General features: G+C 39.4%; 2 protein-coding genes and 1 pseudogene across 4 annotated transcripts in view; 1 reads left to right on the top strand and 2 right to left on the bottom strand.

The window, feature by feature from the left end:
* Window positions 1–8,206, bottom strand: part of LOC107658412 (zona pellucida sperm-binding protein 3-like) — a 21,125-nt pseudogene extending 12,919 nt beyond the window's left edge.
* Window positions 8,207–9,233: 1,027 nt separating this feature from the next.
* Window positions 9,234–16,304, bottom strand: LOC107658468 (ATP-dependent RNA helicase DDX42-like). Of its 2 annotated transcripts, none has more exons than XM_016447030.1 (18): window positions 16,194–16,304; window positions 15,522–15,746; window positions 15,015–15,177; window positions 14,866–14,927; window positions 14,663–14,699; window positions 13,940–14,090; window positions 13,229–13,335; window positions 13,035–13,154; window positions 12,771–12,947; window positions 12,457–12,585; window positions 12,251–12,350; window positions 11,892–11,939; window positions 11,673–11,770; window positions 11,311–11,587; window positions 10,976–11,202; window positions 10,757–10,867; window positions 10,443–10,547; window positions 9,234–9,812 (listed from the first exon to the last, which is right to left on the bottom strand). In XM_016447030.1, exons 2-18 carry the CDS (start codon window positions 15,734–15,736, stop codon window positions 9,243–9,245), a joined length of 2,697 nt encoding a protein of 898 aa, XP_016302516.1. In that variant the 5' UTR covers window positions 15,737–15,746; window positions 16,194–16,304; the 3' UTR covers window positions 9,234–9,242. The 2 variants fall into 2 exon arrangements, with proteins under 2 accessions (XP_016302516.1, XP_016302515.1); XM_016447029.1 differs by having other exon boundaries at window positions 16,146–16,303.
* Window positions 16,305–16,855: 551 nt separating this feature from the next.
* LOC107658471 (STE20-related kinase adapter protein alpha-like) overlaps window positions 16,856–20,780 on the top strand; it is an 18,360-nt gene continuing 14,435 nt past the window's right edge. Inside the window, exons 1-3 of one of the 2 annotated variants that reach the window (XM_016447032.1) lie at window positions 16,856–17,086; window positions 17,493–17,557; window positions 17,641–17,698. The gene's annotated coding sequence lies outside the window, so the exon portion shown is untranslated. The remainder of the gene's footprint in view (window positions 17,087–17,492; window positions 17,558–17,640; window positions 17,699–20,780) is intronic. The other variant, XM_016447035.1, reaches the window with a different exon arrangement.

A 20,780-nucleotide genomic window follows, 5' to 3' on the forward strand; every position in this document is an offset into this window, starting at 1 on the left:
AGCCTATATCTGTTTGTGGCTGCTGTGTGTCATATGACAAGCATGAGAGCCCCCCACCCCCTTTATTCGTGCCACCTCAAAAATGATGCCTCTGACACTACAATACAAAATTATTTGTCAAATAAATGAAACATGATGAAACATTCATTTTAGTTGAAATTGTTATAGATTACATCTAGATTGCAGCGATACATGACATGGTGAAAAATTACTGAATGAATAATAGGCTACTTAAAGTAGTTTAAGATGAATTTTAAAATTGTGCCCCCTAAAAGCACAAGTGGCCCCTGTCTGGCCCCCCCCAGTTACTGTGGTCTAGAACCGCCCCTGTTGATCACAGGAATAAATTACATTTTATCATTATCACATTTATCACATTATAACACAAACATGCTTTTTAGGCCTATTATACAATACAACAACATTTTATGTATGGGAAACTATAGTTATAAACATCTACATATATTCGCGAACAGAGTGTATCACAGTAAACTTTTGTCTAATCATTCTTACTCTAACATTATGCTATTAACATTATAACTCACATTACTTTTATATTACTTTTTATTACTTTTTTATATCGTATTGCTGTCTATTTTATAGAACATTCAAAAAAGAGACATTTAGATGCAGTGAATGAAACTTCATATTGTTTCACTTGATTATACATTTAGTCAGGAATTATAGTTTGGAAAAATTCTAACTAGTAAAATGTGTACAAGTTATGTGACAACTAATGAAAGTAGGTTAATAAAAAAAGACTTGAAATGATCTCCGCTGGATCAAGCCGCCACGTTCTTCTTTTTCTGAGGTAATCCAAAGCTTATTCCTCTCAGCACGTCTTTTTCTGAGGTAAATTCTGTCTTATTCCTCTCAGCTCGTCTTTTTCTGAGGTAAATTCTGTCTTATTCCTCTCAGCGAGTCTTCTTCCAGAAACGAAGTAGCCGAGATGAACTTGAGGAAAAGCCTTGCTGCTTTGTTTGCTGTGATGTGCGCGTTTACATGCCGCGCGTCTCATGTGGACTATTGTAATATCAAAAGCAAAAGTACGTGGGCATGATCTAATTAGAGATAATGAAGCCAGATGGGAAAGACTGGACATCGCGTTGGTTTCATATGGATTACTTTATCACAAAATATTTGTTTTCGATAAGACTTGCTTCGATTAAAAGTAGACATGTCAAGCTTTCTTTAGATATATCTCTCATGTCTTTTTGTCGAGTATTTGCTGAGTTTCAGAACATTTTAGTGACGCGTTTCTAAATGAAGATCGCGGAGACCAAGACCAGACCAACAGTTTGTTTTCTTTATTTTACAAAAGCACAAAGTTTTGTTGTTATTATGTAAAATAATACAAATAAAAGTAGACCCTTTACAGTTTCGAGTGATGTATTGTTCTTATCTGTACGTTCAAAACTGACGGAGTAATCCTTTAGGGGCTTGGAGGGGGCTTTCCGACTGTCCAATGTGTGTAAGTAAATGTGTTTGTAGTTTTAAAAAAAGTGTTTTTGTTTTTTTTTAATGCTCATTAAGGGAATCATATCAATTTCCATTAAGGGAAAGTCACTGTTGAACTAGGAGAAGAATAAAGTGAACTTTTTAAAGTTACCTGCACAACGTTTATGTGAATAAAACACATCGCCAGATTTTAATTGAAAGGATTAGCCTAGTATTGCCGCTTTCCTTAGACACCAGTGCATTTAACAAACTCACAAACATCGAGTATTTAACAAATGTCTTTTTTTGCTAGTAGCCTAATTAAATTTAAATGTCTGAAACCTAAAATAAATTGTATGTGGTTTAAAACACTGGATTGTAGTGATAAGCTATGAAAAACTCTGAATGCATCTCTGGCTCAGCTCCAGACAAAGCCCGTTTGAATTTAGCAGTGAATGCTCTAAATACACCGGTGACCGTCCGCATGGAATGGTTAAAACTGTGTAGTTCGAGGGGTTGGAGGGTGTCAAATTGAATTTGAGGTGGCACAAATCAGATCCGAGGGGTTCCCCTCGTTTGAAAACGCGTTTGTTTAGATTTCCGCATTTAAAATCGTATTCCGGGTGTGGAGGGGTGGGTCCTTCAGATCATTGCAGGGGAGCATCAGAACATCAAGCCCCCCCTTGACACCGGGCCTGCAGAGACACTCTCCCACCATAGATCTGAGGAACAAACAAATTGTGAGAAAGCCTTCTACATGGCAATAGCCAAAAAGTTGCAGAGTTAGTTTATACCTATAAGAAGCTTATCAATTCCACTCCTGGTGCTACAGGTTGTGTCACAGCAGTCACACACCTGGTCAGATTCATCCGAAGAAACCCACCTGCCGAACATATGTTAATTACTTGCACAACCACATTTACCCTTACATCTCAAGTTTCAGTTAACATACCCATTAGCAGAGAATGAACGAACAAGCTTTCTGCTCAGGACTTGTTGGGTTGGATGCTGCAGTCGCCTTAACAATGCATGTAATGTAGACCTGCAAACAGTTGTTAGCACACTATGGCGGCATATCATACAAAGTATAGCACAACTATGTTACATACATTCCAATCCACACAGTCTACTTGCTGGAACCTGAAAGCCTCCAGCTGAAACTGCAGCTTATCACCTTGAGACTGGGTCATGAAGTGAGACTTGGAGCCTGTGATTTTGGCGTCAACCATACACCTAAAGTGTAGTCAGAATCTGAATCTAGTCAGACCTCGTCCTCATGGAAATGTGGCAGTTCCACAAAGGACTCCTTACCCTTTATTCTCAATAAAGGATATCTGGGGGCAGCACTGACATCAGGGACTGCCGTAGCCACATAGTTGTCCACACACACACGGAAAGGAACATGATTGTATGACCTTACGGAGGCTTCAAAGTTGATGATGTCACTCAAGAAATACTGATTAGAAGGCCTCTCAAATCTCCAGTCATCTGTTGAGAAATTATATTAGTAAAGGTTCACACAAAGATGGCACTAGTGAAAGTTGCATTCTACCAACCAGTCATTAGGACACCTAAAAATCCTGAATTTAGTCCTTACCTTGGATAGTGACACTCAATACTAACCACTGCCCCTGACAATAAGACCACCATATGAAGCCTCTTGTGGAGTGTAGATGATGGAGAATGTATAGACAAGCTCATTTTCAGTCACCTAAAGGGGTTAGAAGTGTAAGTGTTGCTCAGAGAAACCTATACACACCCAGAAAAAAACAACAGCAACACAACATCACTGTTGGTGCAACAGTTCCTTTGACTGAACACCAAAAAGATTTTGAGAAGGCTTTCCAAAGTCACTCCTGGCTTGTGTCTTGATAGGAAACCTTTGTGGTGCTAGTACAGGACTGTTAGGATCATATTTTGGTGGACTCCGAGACATCCTGGTTTCAGGCTGCAGTGAACCTGGTACTGGCTGTTGAAGCTTAAGCATTACAGGGTTTTGCATTGATCTACCTTGCCATTGTGCTTCAGATAAACCAAGAACAAACACCAATAACTTCCCAAACACTGCTTGCCTCAACCCCATAGCCTAGGGTGACCATACGTGCCATTTTTCCCGGATGCGTCCTTGCCAGGATTTGTTTTGGCTTTGTTTTCCTGTTTTCATGCTTGCTGAAGGTAATGATCGAAAAGTAGTTTGACCAATAACATGCAGACATTGTACATAATTGACCAATCATGGTGTGTGTGAGAAGGTGGGATCTACGGTCAAAGCGATGCAATTACGCGTACATAGGATGTGTGTTCGACTTAAAAGCAGCGCGGCTCAGCTTGATCAGTGTTTGACATCAAAGTACCTCGAGAGCATTTCAAAAGCAAAAAGAACCATCTGTATGGTATTTTGATTTCATACACTGATCGGTCTGCACACGCAAACAAAGCCAAAACCTAGATATTTTAGCCAATATAGAAATCCTGGCCAGGACACGCCCGGGAAAAATGGCACGTATGGTCACCCTACCATAGCCATTTTTTGAATCACCAACATACTGAACATTATTTCTTCTTCTTTTTATAGAGGATTTATTTTTAGAGTCTCCCTCATTTTGAGATAACCCAGCTGAATTAACTCATCAGTTGATTAGTGGAGTACTCAATGACTTAAACTGGGAGTGTCTAATAAAGGAAATATACTGCAGGGGAGGCTCCAGGGGCCTGTACCATGATGGTAGATGAACAAATTCAGAGTTACAGGATTAGTTTCAAGTTGACAAAACCAAACCGGCTTTGTTGGTACCATGATGCTGATCATCAACTTTCTTTGTCAACTCAAGCTTTGATCCTGAGTTTGTGGAGCACGTGCTCATGAATGTGTGACATCACTGGCGAACAGCCAATCACGAGCCTTGGTTAAAGGTTAAAGGTTTTGCTTGATTCTACAGCTTATTTATATTACATACAATCTGTATATATTAACATTAATTTAAAATAAATGATTTATAATAACTGATAAACTAAAATTGCTTATGCGTAATGGATTAATGACAATATAAGTAATATAATTATATAAATCATATAAAATAACTAAGTAATAATCATTAAAGCCAGACATTTTTTTAGTACTAGTGACCTTTAATTTGGAGCAAGATAAACTGGGGGAGTGACTTTTTTGTGTCAGACATGTCACTTTGCTCACATCTGATTGGTCCAATTTCAGTTTGAGATCTCTAACTCGGAACATAACCTGCCCCGGAGCAGGCTAGCTGTGGAAGTTACCATGGCAATGAACGCAGCTAAAAGCCAGGCCACATTCATGGTACCTAAAACCCAGGATTGGTGCAAACTAAACTGAAACTTACCTGGCTAGCCAGACAATCCGGCTTCATGGTACAGGCCCCAGGAACAGTTTGAAAAACTTTCATACACAAGCAGCCCGTTGTTTTTTTTTTTATTAATTTTTAAACATTACATTTAAAAAAAAAAAAAAGTTACACCAAACATCTTACTGGTAGTTTTATTTGCTTTATTGAAATAAATATTATACTTATATTTTTATGCTTATATATCTATACATTATATAAATGTATATCATACTTTTTATACATTTCTTTCTGGAGAGAATGACATGTCAAGAAAGCTTTTAGAATAAGGAGTTTGAATTCACTGCTTTTAAGTGAATAAGGAACTACAGAGAGCACAAAACAACCTCTGCAACATCTTTCGCCCTTTTTTGATTGAATGGCTATCCTTGCATTAAAGTTACGTACATGTAACACCATTGGTTTTAACTGACCTTCTCCAAGTAGGAGGTATGGCACACTAACAAGGAGGCTAAAGACTGCAGTCTCTAGTATAAGTTGGCTACTAGTGCACCTCTTGAGATCAGAGGAGTGAGGTTTATCTTGCTAGCTGGCCTGCATTATGTATAAACCGGAGCACAAAACAACCCTGCATAAGACAGTGCAACAAATCTCTGCACAAAAGTGATTCAATTTGTCTGAACAAGTAGAAAATTACCTTGCACTAGGGGAAAAAAAAAAAACTGAGGATCTTTCAAAAACTGATGAAACCTGGAAGAACTCTTGACTCTTAATCTGAACAAGTAGAAAATTACCTTGCACTAGGGGAAAAAAACTGAGGATCTTTCAAAAACTGATGAAACCTGGAAGAACTCTTGACTCTTAAATTGCACACCATTTTAACTTAACACATTGTAAACTACTTCAAACAGACTGAAAACCTGTATTTAACACTCAAAAGGTACATCAATTCAGCAAATTTTGGTGGTAGCCTTGCAGAAGTATCTGGTGACTTGTCTAAGCATTAGCGCCTTGAATTTAATGGCAACCAGTAAAGCAAGACATAGGAGGTAACACATGAGGCTTTCTAGGTGCTAGATGTTTGTGGAACACTTAAGATACTAGAGTTGGAATAGTTGCCACCATACAGGTGCACTGCTCAAAGTTCACTAGATATTTTCAGTGCATTCCAGAGGAAGCTTTATCAAGTATGCAACAGAATATAGTTGCCCTTAAGTCATTACATTCCCCACCCTAACCAGTGTTTGCACTGAAGTAAGGCTTCTGGCACCATTTAGTCATAGTGTACACAATTCAGTCAGTGCACAGAAAGTTAACAGCTTCACACATCACCATAATTGCCAAATTATAGGAATTGTGGTTGATTACAGGGGATTTGGCTTAAATGGGAGTGCTAGCAAAACAGGATACAAACAGTTGTAGGAGTTCACAACCTATTAGGACCTTTTTTTTTTTTTTTTTTTTTTTTTTTTTAAATTAAGTCAACAGAAGTCACTTCCAGTTATTTTTGGCCACAGCCATATTCCTGGAACATACCCATTAGCATAGAACAAACAAGCTTTCGGTTCAGGACTTGGGAGTTCTTGCTACAGCCACCTTCACCATGCATGTGATGTAGACCTGCAAAGACCGTTGTTTGTAGACAAATGGTAGCACAGCATACAAAGTGTTGGTCACATACCAGTCCACTGTCTGGTTGCTGGAACCTAAAAGCCTCCAGCTGAAACTGCAACTTGTCACCTTGAGTTCGGGGCATAAAGTGAGACCTGGAGCTTGGCATCAACCAGGCACCTGGGAAAGGAACCAAGTTAAACATCTTGCAATCAGTCACATACCACTCCACTGTCTGGTTGCTGGAACCTAAAAGCCTCCAGCTGAAACTGCAACTTGTCACCTTGAGTTCAGGGCATAAAGTGAGACCTGGAGCTTGGCATCAACCAGGCACCTGGGAAAGGAACCAAGTTAAACATCTTGCAATACATCTAGAGTGTGGGACACACGAGGTGCACCACTTACCCATTGTTCTCAAAAGGAGTATCTGGGGACAGATGTGACATCAGACTACTGTAGCCACGCAGCTGTCCACAAACGCACGGCTATACACGGCTGTATGAATGCACAGATGCATCAAGATTTATGATATCACCCAGGAAATATTGGTTAGAAGGGCTCTCGAATCTCCAGTCATCTGCAAAAACAAAATTTAGCACAGGTCCACAAGCACTGGAGTGCTATGAAAGAGTTTGGTATACCAACCAGTCATGAGTTTGAGGGAGAACACATACGTCCTCGGCAACTTTAGTAGAGGTATATGGATCCAAGTGGGCACCAAGGAATCGCTGCTCACATTATGCAGTCTGCAAGAGGGTTAAATAAGCCATCACCTTACAGTGGCTTTAGTACAAGGGTGCCCAAACTCAGTCCTGGAGAGCTGGTGTCCTGCTGAGTTCAGCTCCAACTCACCTCAACACCTGCTGGGAAGTTTCTAGTACGCCTAGTAAGAGCTTGATTAGCTGTTCAGGTGTGTCCAATTGGGGTTGGAGCTAGACTCTGCAGGACACCAGCCCTCCAGGACAGAGTTTGGGCACCCTTGCTTTAGTACATCCAGCAACCTTGAATTCTGCCCTCACCTTGAATAGTGACACTCAATACCAACCACCGCACTACTGCTCCTAACAGGAACACCATATGAAGCCTCTTGTGGAGTGTAGAGAAGTCTGAAGGTATAGACAATCTCATGTTCAGCCATCTGAATAAAATGGAGCCATAGTAGTCACAGAAACCAATCAGAACCATAGAATGGAAAATTGAAACCTCACCATTACTACACTGCCACATCTATGCATTTCAGACTCAAAGACAAGCACTTGAGCAGAAGGGTCTTCCCCAGTTGCAGTACAGCTTCCCAGTGTAAGAGCAGATGACCTCAATGGCTTCCCAGTCCCAAAGAAGTCTTCCATCACCTCCACATATATTGAATTCTCACCACACTGAGCTGCTACACTGTTGGCAGGGACAGGATGGCGTAACTCAAAAGGAATGTCTGGCTGCTGTGATTCTTCTGGTGGGCTTGGAAACCTCCATGTCAGTTTTGTCACTGGACCCAGCATCAGTTCCTTTGATTGAACACCAAAAAGATCTTGAGAAGGCCTTCTAAAATCACTCCTGGTTGGTGTTTGGACAGGAAACGGAGCAGGAAATCCTTGAGGTGCAGATGCAGGATTACCAGGGCCACATCGCTGGGCAATTGGAGGTATCCTGAAGTCAGTCTTCTGAACTAGTGCCCTAGACATAAAGACACTTGGGGTCCAATCATTTCTTCCTCTGGATCTCAATAGAGCGTCAGAGAATCCCAGAGCAAGAAGAACCACCAATCCAAATCCAACTTGCTAGAACCCCATTGTTGCTAAGCTTGCATTTCAATGATGCATTAGCGGTCCACCATCCAAATTTATACAGCTGAAAATCCGGATGGCTCCACCTCTCTCATGACAAGCATAATTTTTCTCTGGACCTGCTAATTTACTCAATCAATTTATCACAGGTGAAAATCATTAATTTCTCATTACTCAGAATAAACTATGCCCCATTTAAGGACACGTTGTATTAGAAGCTATACCAAATGATTGCTTATTTTAAATATCAAAATGACATAAATTATCTGAAAAGAAAACCAACCTCTAAGTCTTTTTGCATCCTCTTTTTTTTATTAATTCAGAAACATGACCACAGACAGAATTGTACACTAGAGTATCCAAAATAATAAAGATCATCATGTTTCTACAGTCAGGTTTAGATTGTGAGATGGAAATGGAGCAAGGGAATGCAAGATCATGTACATAGATTTTATTGTAGATTCACTGATGTCAGTGTGCGTGGATTTACGGTAGACTTCATTCCTTCAGCTTGAACTATACTACATGCTGGGCACCACAGAAAACAGACGACTAAAAAGCATTCGAATTCCAAATATTAACAAGTATGAGTGAAACCCATTAATGGACGTTAAAAACTTAAAAATGGTGGTGTTTGAAACATGACAGCACACATTAAAACACGCTGGAAAATTTTAAAGTCTTAAACAAAATATATAGTTGACAAATAGTTTGTGAAGCAGCACACAGTAATACAAAAAAAGTTGTCAACTATTAACATTTTTGAAACATTTTTTTTGTTGTTATTTTTTCTGTCACACAGCCAACATTTCTTATTCAATTCGTTTCTTCAGAAAGAAACAACTTGCGTGCCACCGAACAGTCACATCTACTTTAACACAACACTTAGGCTGAAACAGCCTGTAATGGATGCATTTATTTCTGGTAAATGACCAGGGTGATGGGGTGGGAGTCTCCTAGGCACCCTTAAAACAGCTTCATCTTACATACAGACAAAAAGACAAGCAGACAGGTAAAGACACTGCTAGGGAGACTGGGTCAGCTGTATATTCTGATCAAAGAACAGTTGACGACGGCTTCTTTCCTGTACACTTTAATTGTCCCATCTGCTTTTCTTACGTTTGGGGGGATCAGGAACTGCAAAGCTGTCTTTATGAGTCCCTGACCTCTCGCCCCCATCTCTTTCTGACCGTCCCTCTCTGTCCCTATGGCTCCCTTCACCGTTTCGGCTATCGCTGTGACGATCTCTGTCACTATGCCGGTCCCTTTCTGCGTAGCGATCACGGTCTCCGCCACTATGCCTGTCACTGTGACGATAATGACTATCTCCACGATGGCCCCTGTCGTCAGCATTCCTATCGCTACGGGACCCCTCTTTTGAAGAAGAGCTAGAGTAAAAGTCTGAAACTGAGCTCAGGGAGCCTGCACTGCTGAAGCCGCTCATTTTGGTGCCCAAGCTGAGGGCAGGGGGCGGCAGCATGGAGGAAAACGAGGAAGAGGACGATGGAGAGTAGGACAGGTGGGTTCTGTCAGGCCCCTCTGGTGCTCCTGAAGGCAAAGAACTTAGACTTCCCGCACTGGTCCACCCGGAGGAGCTGCTGGACTTTGTGGTGAGTTTTGGAGGAAGACCAGACGCTGCCACAAAGTGGTTTTTATACTGAGACTGAGGGAAAGCAAGAGCAGTCAAACAAAATTCATAAATTGGTACATACAACTATATATCTTTACTGAGGAACTTGAAGGGGATGTTGAGTATGATTTTACTTTTTTAACTTAAATTAGTGTGTAATGTTGCTGTTAAGAGCATAAATAATGCTCAAAGTTCAATGCAAAGAAATCACTGTTTAAGGACTACAAAAAAGACTGGTAGGGACTACAACAAGCTTCTTCCCAGGTTTGAGACATCACTAACCCCCATGTTTACGTAAACCTGCCCCCGGGAACATGCATCTACCCGTTATGGTAAGGGGGCGTGATGTTTTCGGACAAAGTGCAAAGCTAACCAATCTGAGCCCGATTACGTATTTCTGAGGGAGGGGCTTCATAGAACCAGGAACTCAACAGAACGTTTTGATGAGAACGGAAACAGCAATGTAGAATAAAGGTAAAATATGTAAAAAAATAATGTGCTTTTTTAAAAACTAAACATGAACACGTGTTACACTGCACCCCAAAAACACAATCAAGCCTTCGAAAAAAGCTGATCAACCACCCCTTTAAGAGTGGGAGGCAAAAGAAATTCAGTGAAAGACGTGATCAAGACAAAATAAAAAAAAATAAAACATTTTTTTACCTGAAATGCTTGCTTCAGGGCAGACATACGGTCTCCCATGGCCCCAGTTGATGGTTTGTAGGCTTCATAGTTACCAAGAGCAGAACCACCACTACTACTGCGCTCCTGTTTGAATCAATTTAAGATACAATAAATATAATTAAAGCATTAGCTATGAATTAGCTGTGGTTTCTGTCTGTAATTACGAAAAATCATTGGAGACAAAATAAAAGGGGGGAGCGGCAGAAGAGAATAATTTTTTTATATATATATAATAAATTGTTAAAAATAAATAATTACATAAAGCAAGCAAGCAAAAGTAAAGCCAAACTAACAGTGGATTCAGATCCAAGGCCTGGTCTCTCTCTGTAACCCAGGCCTCCACCTCCAATATTTAGCCTCTTCCCTTTCCCTCCCTTAAAGCGGGACTTCCTGAACCAGGGATTCTAGGAAAAAAAAAAAGAAAAAAGTAATGAAAAGTTGATGAGCAAGTCTGTGAAACATGTTGTACTATGAAAGGTGTTTATTGTATTCATGTCATGTCATTGTTTGACCTGCATTGCCAGGTCCATCAGCTCCTTTGAAACACTCTGATTGGCTCCCTCTAAATTTCGAACCAGGTCACCAGCAAATGAAGTGTCTTTAGTGGTGAGCAGAGTGTAAGCTAAACCCTTCTCTCCTGCACGACCTGTTCTACCAATTCGATGTGTATGTGTGTCAATGTCTCGTGCTACATCGTAGTTCACAACTGTACGGATAGATGGAATATCCAACCCACGAGCTGAGAAGTGCAAGAGAAATTTTAATTAATACAAAAAAGGTGACAAATGGAAATAGTTCATTTATTCTGAACAGATAGAGCTAGACAGATAAAATAAGCCCAACTAACCGGCAACATCAGTAGCTACTAATACGGGCAGATTCTTCTTCTTAAAGTCAGCGATGACTTTGTTCCTCTCGCTCTGATCCATGTCTCCATGTAGCAGCCCTAGGCTATAACCTTCCTGATTGAGATTTGTAGCCAGTTCCTCACAGTTAGTCTTTTTAGTGACAAAGATCAGCACAGAGCCAGCTGAGGTGAACTCAACCAGTCTGCGTGTCAGCCAACCCCACTTTTCCTGCCCAGTCTGTAGCACCTCCACTATCTGAGTGACATCTTCATTAGCCTGGGAGGATGAGAAAAGATGTGTAAATAGAGGTTAAATAGATAATGCAGTGTGCATTTTTAAATACTTGCATAAGAGTATGCACCTCTCCTATGTCTCCCTGCACAACACGAATGGGGTCGACCAAAATATCTCGTGCCAGCTTTTCAATTTTCTTCCGAAATGTTGCACTGAATAACAAAGCTGTGAGAGATCAGAGGTCATGAAGAGCTATTAAGTACAATAAACGCATTGGATTGGGTTAATGCAGGAATGTAGAAGTGCTTTAAAGCAGCACATTAATATATATATGAGGGATACTTACTCTGTCGATCAGGTCTGATATGGCTGGCAATGGATCTCACTTGGTATTCTGTATAATACAGATCAAGTTTAAATGAAATGCATCACAACTGTACTCATGTTTCATAAAGGAATAGTTCACCTTAAAAAAAATCAGTCAAATTCTGTATTTACCCACCCTCATTGTTCCAAATGAAACAATGAATGAAAGTCTTGTGGGTTTGATAAAATACGAGGGTGAGTAAATGACAGAATATTTCACTAATTCTTTAATTCAATACTTTGGTAATGAAATCTCAGTTGGGAAATGCACTGACTGAGCGTTTTAACAGGACACGAATTAGTGGGATTAAACAAAAAAAAGTGACATTTTACACATACCAAAGCCCATATCGAACATGCGATCAGCTTCATCAAACACCAGGTAGGTCACTCGCTGCAGAGATGTAGCCTTCTTCTTCACATGATCGATCAGGCGACCCTATGTGAGAAGAGCTTTTAACAGAACAACCAAGGAAGGAACCCCCTCACAAGTAAACAGAAAGATGTCAAACTGGGTTGTGTATCAAAAGATAGGATGTTCTTACTGGGGTGCAGACAACAATTTCGACTCCTTCCTGTAGAGCTTTGGCTTGTTCCCACATGCTGCCGCCTCCATATACTGCCACCGAGCGGAGGCCATACACCTTCCCGAAGCGCTTGCATTCAGAATGGATCTGAACCACACAGACAAGCACTTTTAAGTGACTAAAACCCAAAACACACTACAAAAACTTCATTCAAGACCAAGACTACATAAGAAAAACATTTAATCCTTTTGCCCAGCAATTATTTTTCATCTCCTTCCATCTTTTACACCTTTCCCTAGTATGAAAGAGTATGTTTGTCCTTCTCTCTAAACCTGTTGACAGAGCTCTCTGGTGGGGCAGACGATCACAGCAATGGGTCCCTCTCCCTGCTCCAGCTCCTTCTGGTCCATGATGTGCACCAGCATTGGCCAAATGAAAGCAGCAGTCTTTCCACTGCCAGTTTTGGCAATGCCAATCATGTCTCTGCCACCCAAAGCTATCGGAACACCCTAGTGAAACAACACACATTACTGTAGAAAAATAAACCAGTACCTAAACAAACAAAGGTTCTTTTGTGGGAGGGTTTGGCAGCTCACCTGGCACTGGATGGGTGTGGGTTGAGTGTACTCAGATTTACGGATCTGGTGCATGAGCTGCTCGTCAAATCCAAAATGGGCAAAACTGGTGGCTGGTTTAGGAGGAGCTGCACCTGAAACCTGTTCATTTTTAATATGGGTTAATGTGGGCTGAAAGAAAGAGAACGATCATTTGTGTATGTGCTGCCACTGACCTTCAGATTGAGTTTCTTTCTCAGTTCCACCACTCCGGCCTCAGTCAGACTGCTGAGTTCCTCATGCTCAATATAGAAGTTCTTCTCAAAGGGAGGATAGTCAATCTACAGACAGAAGAGAAATAAAAACATACCACTCAAGATTTGCACTTGCTTACATATACTTTTGTTTTAATGTATATACAAGGGTCTTCTTGATATGAGCAATCTAATAATCTACAATGTACTTGCTCATCAATAGAGCTGCAGGAATGAGTCCTAAAACATGGAAACAAGTTAGCAGAAGTTGGGAAACCTCTGGTTCCTTTATTCTGACATCAATATGTTTGTTTAAATGGATCAAATGTCTAAAATAAGGTTTGTTGTTAACACAAGCTCGAGATATTTTCACCTTTCTTTTATTCTAAAACATAAAATACAAAAGTAAAACACCACTGTTGATTTTTAAGCTTTTTCAATGTCTTGAAAGAGGTGGTTGCTCAAAAGTGGCTAAATAGGACTACAGAAGCTGTTGGGAACATTTTACAGCATCACAGGAAAACTCAAGTGTGCTTTTAATAGCCTTACTGTTTTATAGTCACATTATTGCAAACTAGTTTAATCCAAAAGACCATGAAAAAAATACTATTAGCTTTTTATTATAAAAACTTCTGAGCAGGCCTACAAAAAGATGCCATCCCTGCAGCAGGACATTAATGCAACAATCACTGTCTGAGTGGTCTATTGGGGGCAGTGGCATGATAATCTTTTTGGTCGTAGGAGCAATGGGGTTTCCATCGCTGTCATAGTCCACTTCTTCCTCATCTTCCTCTTGGGTCAGCCCAGCTGTTGGGTTTTCCGCCATGTAACGAAAATATGCTTCCTGCAAATAATGCAAAAAATGATTTAGATCAAAACAAACAGCAGCAGGTCTTTACTGCTGAATATCAAAAAAGTAATCTAAATGTTGCCATAGACTGCATCGAAATTAATTTGTCTAATGAAACATAGCATGTTAAAAAAAATGATGTTAAAGAAATGATTTAGAATAACTAATTACTAAATATTAAGTTCTGAAACCAACAACTTACTGAGCACTGAGGTGGTGTCAATGACATTAAAATTCATTTTAATTGTTCACTGCTATTTTAACTTAGCACTGACTCAAATCTCACGTTTCAGTCACAAAAGAATCACTCTTCCTGGAAACATTTAAAGACAATAGATAATAACTGAGAATCAATGAACTGGTTAAGAAAACAAGTCTGAAGACTGCATATAAAACCTTAAAAACAACACCTACTCCATCACCAAAAGTACATTTGAATGGCTCAGTCTGTAAACTGATGTAGATATATAGAGAATATAAGAAAGAAAAATAGAAAGAGGAGTTAGGCACAGTCATTGCTGTGGCAAAGATACAGTGGCTGTAGTAACTTCAAGGGGGTCACTCACTTGGTCATCCTCCTCTTCAATGTCATCCCGTATACCCCTGGAAGAAACAAGCGGAGAAAAAAAAAACTTCCCTGCGACTCGCTCAATCACCCATGGAAATCCATATTCTACCCATAAACCCCCTTCCATTCCCATCCATTCTGCTATAAATATTATTGGATGAACGGTCTTAGAAAAATTCTGTGATAATATCAGAATCTTACTTGGCTAACTTTTTCTCTTTTTCCTTTTCTTCAAGTTTCCTCATGTCTTTTTCTGCTTGGTCCTGAAAGAAGTCAAAAACAAGAATTAAAGCAAAACAGCAGCACTGTCCACTGCCTCTTCTCAAAGAGATCACTTCAGGAGCTCTCACCTCCACCTCAGCCATAAAAGCATCAAGAGGGTCATCCTCACTGTCGGAGCCTCCTCCTCCTCCTCCTCCTCCAGACTGGAACTGCTTTCTAGTGGGAGAGTTCTCGGCGGGTATATACGGCAGATCTGTACTGCTAGACTCCTCTTCATCATCCTCAAAATAACTATGGAAAAAAAAACGTTTCAAGCAATAACTGCAAAAGCCTCTTTCATTCACCTAAAACTCATTTACTCAACCTTAAACAGAGATATTAGTTATAATGACAGTCTTCTTTGGCACCTTTTGCTTTCATTGTCTGAACAAAAGCAATAAAAGTGACCGAAACACATCTACTTTTGTGTTCCACATAAAACAGGGAGTCAAACAGGTTATGAACAACATGAGGGTGAGTAAATAATGAGATATGTTCTTTTTAGATTGAACTGATTTCACGCGTTTTCATTTTGGCGTGAACTATCCCATTAGCAATGTTTTCATTGTAGAAGTGGTCACAATTTAAGTACTTACGCATTCTCCTCGTCGAAATTGGCTCGTTTTGTTCCTATTTTGTAAAAAGACGAAAGCTGCTGATTCGTGCCATATCCACCTGATGGTCCTGAAGCTCCAAATGCAGAGTGGGCCTTCTGGGGAGGACGAGGTTCCTCTTTCTTCCCACTCGCAAGAGAGAATCCCCCGAATCCAAAGCCTCGCTTGCCACTCGGGCCTCCCTTGTTCCAGTTCATTGCTGTTGGGCTGCACAGCGTCAGATTAGGGGTTAAAAACCGTTAGTTAAATGCTAGTTAAATCCAGAGTGTATAATGTAATGTAAATAATCCCTATCAGGCTAATTTACTGAAGCATAACAATTACAGTCTTATTGCTCGCGCACTGCTTATAGGTATTTCTCAGCAGCTTTACTGTCTTTTGCCATAGCTAATTCATTTCATTGGTTCGCTTTTTAAAAATTTCTCGTAATATCTCAATATTTGGGGGCCAAACAGCAAGTAGGAGACGCTGTCTCGTAATGCTGCGCTGATGGCCGTGGAGAGGCCTTGAGCTAATGTTATGTGTATACGGATTATGCTTCGATTACTTTCACATTGCATGCGTCGAAGCCTAAAACCTGGATTTATTTACATTTTGTTTATTTACCTGTTTCTGATAACGTGAAAAGAGCGATCTTCTAAAGTGGGTGCACACCTTATTTATCCACAACGTATTTACCACTTCAGGCTATCTTGCACAGCACACTTCTCGGAGATTGGGTTTTACGTCATTTACAATGGACTCGTTTTGTGTTTGGTCAAATTTGCGCGACGCGTTTGGTGACGAACGTAAATGCAGTGTTGCCTGTTCCCATCCTTTTCAGTTAAATAATAATAATAATAATTATATATATATATATATATATTTCTTATTTCAGTAAATTATACGGTCAATATAAAGAATGGTACAAAGACTATCGTGTTTTGTTTTAGTTTTGAATTAATCCTTTCCTTGATTTATATAATCCTTGAAATAATAGAATCATTTCTCAGAAGTCAGGAACTCGTTGATCTGCATAGAAAACATACAGAAGGCATTGATTAAAAAGCTTAACTACACTGTTGCAAAAAAAAAAAATTATAGTATAGTAAAATAATCTTTTAATTATAGCAAATAATACTAATAATACTAATACTAGTAATAAGAAGAATAAATATCGACAGATGTAATAATAAATCCGTCTTTGTTTTGACCATGGCAGATGGTGGTATGTGTTTGACATTCTTACTGCAACCTGCAACGGCTCATGTTTATAAGCGACAGTAGTAAGAACTAAGAAGATATGGCAACACTAGAACGCAGACTGTTTTATTCGCTCACGAGTTTAGACCAATGAGGAGACACGCATCCAACCTTTGGTCCAATAGGAACACGAGGACGCCGCGTCGTCAACGGCACTCGTCCATTCACCAAACGACCCAGCCCACTGCGAGACGAGAAGAAGAAATGCGTTACATCCATAGTTACATCCTGCAGTTTTGATGATAGCTGGAAATTTGACGGTATAGAAAAGTAAGAGTAAGACCCATAAAATTTATCAGCAGAGGGTGAGTTCAACATTTATATTGTATTACTTACACAAGCACACTGAAGCTCCGTGCTCTGTTTATCATAATTGAGAGATAATCATGTCGCTGCATGGCTAACTAACTAAAAGATACCGACCTGTAAGCTGGCATGCCACATTTGTTTATACATTAATAACTCTGCTTATTAAAAATAGCTGTGTTGTATTGGTAAATGCACATATTGCATGCTGCACACTAAATGAGCAAACCCAAGGTGTTATTTTATTTACATACGTGTTATAAAGACAATCTCATTTGAATCCGAGCACTGTTCTGAGGTACTGCTAAAAACTGTGGTATAGAAGAATTCATAAAGTATCAGGGCAGAAAAAAAAAGTTGTTTTCTACTTCTAATTTCATGAATCTGATTTTTTTTCCTTTGCAGATTTGAACTCTTTGTGAAAGTATTGCTACCTGTCATCACCATCTCCAGGATCCATGTCTTTTTTGGTGAGTGAACTTGATTGGTTGTCAAAGTGACTGATTTTGTTTGCATGTGCATTAAATCACCATATTTTCTCACTTTCTCTCAGCGCTGGGTGTCAGAGAAACTCAGTGCGGAAAGCCTGAGGGATCTGGAGTTATTTGGAGGTGAGTTCAGTAGTCCAGCATCTCATGCCGCTGTGCTTCTCGTACCTTTTTCAGCAAACCTCACCCGCCTGAGCTTTATTCCACATTAGCCGGGTGAATGTGAAGGGGAATCCTAGAAACATTTAGTTTCTATTACACACTCATATTTAAAGATTCCTCTGCAACATTTAAAGGAACAATTGGCCCATCTTGAACTCGTCAGATGGAATAGTACACATTTTTTGGACACAAATCCCCCTCATAGTCAGCTATGCAGGCCCATAGCAAAAGAGGAGCTCTACATATGCGGATTACCCATGATTACAACCAATCAGTACTTTTGTAAAAGCAAAAATGCGTCTTTTGGTTCGCTATTTGTTTTGCGTGTGCTTTATGAAAGGTCTTGTGAATTTAATATTGCCAGTCTTTTTGAGTTATTGTCGTAAATGTGTTCTGCAGTGTGGTGTGACACTGCTCTTTAATAAAAGTGCAGCGTTTGCGTCATGGTGACTAATGGTGGTGACAGCAGAGTCTGTGTGTCTGTGAGGCTTTTTAATCTCCTTCCTGTGGTGATGTATCTGTATGTAAGGCTGGCTGTGATGTAGTGTTATTGCTAGGTGTTGATGGATTGCTTCTGTGGTGCAACTGACAGCTGAGTCACTGCAGCCTAACAAGGGGTGGACTGATCTGTAGGGCAGGTCTAGCACTGCTGAAGCTGTATGAAATCTGTACATTAGAGGAATACATGTGTATTTGCGGATTGTGGGCTTTTACTTATACTCGTTTACAGGGAAATCCAGATATATTTGATAGCTTTTGATGCCAGTTCTTTTGGATAGTATTTGGTGTGCATCAGTATTTAACCTTTTTTATCCATATTTTCTCCTAGTTAGTTGCAATACATAACAAGTTAATATACACTACTGTTCAGTGTTCAAAAGTTTGGGGTTAGTAAGATTTATTTATTTCTTTTTAAAGCTGCAGTCCGTAAGTTTTGCCTCTTTGTCGCCATCTCTGTTTGAAAACCTGCAATTGCAGCTGTGTGCGGAATTATCTTCCTTGCGTGGTTTGTGCTCCGGGACGGCTCCAGCGCGGATGAATCTAATGTTTTGAGGAGCATGTGTGGCTGTCAGTCACCGCACCGGTGTGGATATTGTACTTTGCACTCACAGATTCTAGCCTACGTCTTGGAATATATGACTCAAATAAGCATTTTCACCAGATATTGCCATCTGAACAAGTAAGTAACAAGTCTGCCACGTTTGTTCTGACCAACTGAGGAAAAAAGCAATACAATAAATCGCACTACCAATGGTGATTTAATCTAAATGAGCTCATATCACATAAAACTGTGCATATTATTATTATTGTTATACTTTATTCTCAAATTGTTAATGTTAACATAGGGCTGGACAATAATTCAATATCAATATGTATCGCGATATAAGCCTTTTCAATAACGGTGATATGATTTTTAAACACATTTCCGATATTTCGATATACATTACCAGTGTTTCCCATACATTGATTTATTTGTGGCGTTTGACTTCGTTGAATAAACATGAGCACTGCACGTTTCAAAATCATAACACGGCGCGGGTGTTTTATATGAATGTATCTCTGAAGGGAACCGACTGTCTTCAGAAAAGTTTCGATGACATTTTCATTTGATCTGATAAAGTAGCAGTTATGAGCTGTGCTGCTTTGATTACAGCCATTACCGGAGAAACCGCAAGTTCTACCGCTCTCAATGCACCTCCTGCTGGCAGACAATCAGTTTTTCAATTTTCAATAAGCCCGTCTCCAGCAACATGTTTTTGTTGTTGCTCTTTTTTTTCTGCAGCAACTCAGAGCACTTTTCATATTCTTTATCCTGGCTGAAGCACATTTGTTTCAATCTATAAGAAAAATCAGTCTATACTACCAGTCAAAAACGGCCCTCCAGGACCGAGTTTGGGCACCCCTGGTCTAATCTAATTGTCATACCATTCGAATTTCATATTAAGAAAATCTTTTAACCCAAAAGGCAAATTATGCTCCCTTCGAACTGGTTTTCTTTAAAATACACATCTTGTGTAATCCCAGGCTATCTGTAATCAGAAGCACATTTATAACTGGAATATAATTTCATTTCATTCACATGTGTTTCATAAACACATAATCCTTTCTGGATTACAATCCGCCATCAAAATGATACATTTAATTATTCCAGCTGCTGTGAGAAAAAGCTATAAACGATCGTCCACCTGCAGGATCCTCATATGCGATAGCCTAGTAGCCGGGACAACTTCTTTATGTTTACAGACGTGACGTAATGACGCAGTGCCATGCTCGAATTTCCCGCAAAAACCTACCCGTACCACTCAAATTAGAAAACATTAAAAAAGTAAGGTGATAGTTTTGAACACTGGCTTGCTCAAATATTGATTTCGGATCATTTTTAACCAAAAAAAGTTACATACTGCAGCTTTAAGTAAAGAAATTAATACTTATATTCAGCAAGGGTGCATTAAATTGATAGTAAGGACATTTATGTCACAAAATATTTATATTTCAATAAATGCTGTTCTTTTGAACTTTGTCCATCAAAGAATCCTTAAAAAGTATCAAGGGTTCCACAAAAATATTAAGCACAACTGTTTTCAACATTGATAATATTAAGAAATATTTCTTAAGCAACAAATATTAGAAGCATATTAAAATGATTTCTGAAGGATCACTTGACCCTGTAGACTAGAGTATTAGCTACTGAAAATTCAACTTTGCCAACACAGAACATTTATTATTTTTTTTTATATTATATTTAAATTGAAAAAAGTTAGGCTATTCTAAATTGTAATAATATTTAACAATATTACTATTCTTACTGTATTTTTGATTAAATAAATGCAACTTTGACGAGTATAAGAGACTTCATTCAAAAACATTAAAAAAATCTTACTGACCCCATGTAAACTGCAGTCGTGCAAACTTTCATGTAAATATGAAAAGAATTGTTTTGTGCAATTCTCTAGTTTGCATGGTCTTGCTGACATGGGTCTTGTTCAAGAGTTCTATTTTAATGCCATGTAGCTTTGGCTTTGGTATATATATTGATATATAT

This window comes from Sinocyclocheilus anshuiensis, unplaced genomic scaffold, assembly GCF_001515605.1.
Source record: "Sinocyclocheilus anshuiensis isolate Anshui unplaced genomic scaffold, SAMN03320099.WGS_v1.1 scaffold371, whole genome shotgun sequence".
Taxonomy (NCBI): Eukaryota; Metazoa; Chordata; class Actinopteri; order Cypriniformes; family Cyprinidae; genus Sinocyclocheilus; species Sinocyclocheilus anshuiensis.

Bases quoted from the DNA above. Each gene is read 5' to 3' on its own strand.
- LOC107658468 (XM_016447030.1), bottom strand. From the start codon at position 15,736: ATGAACTGGAACAAGGGAGGCCCGAGTGGCAAGCGAGGCTTTGGATTC. The intron at 13,336-13,939 runs ACAGTGATTGTT...TCTTCTGTCTGT, and splicing joins GCCCCCAATAGACCACTCAG to AGATTGACTATCCTCCCTTT. The intron at 12,586-12,770 runs GTTTAGAGAGAA...TGTGTGGTTCAG, and splicing joins CCAGAGAGCTCTGTCAACAG to ATCCATTCTGAATGCAAGCG.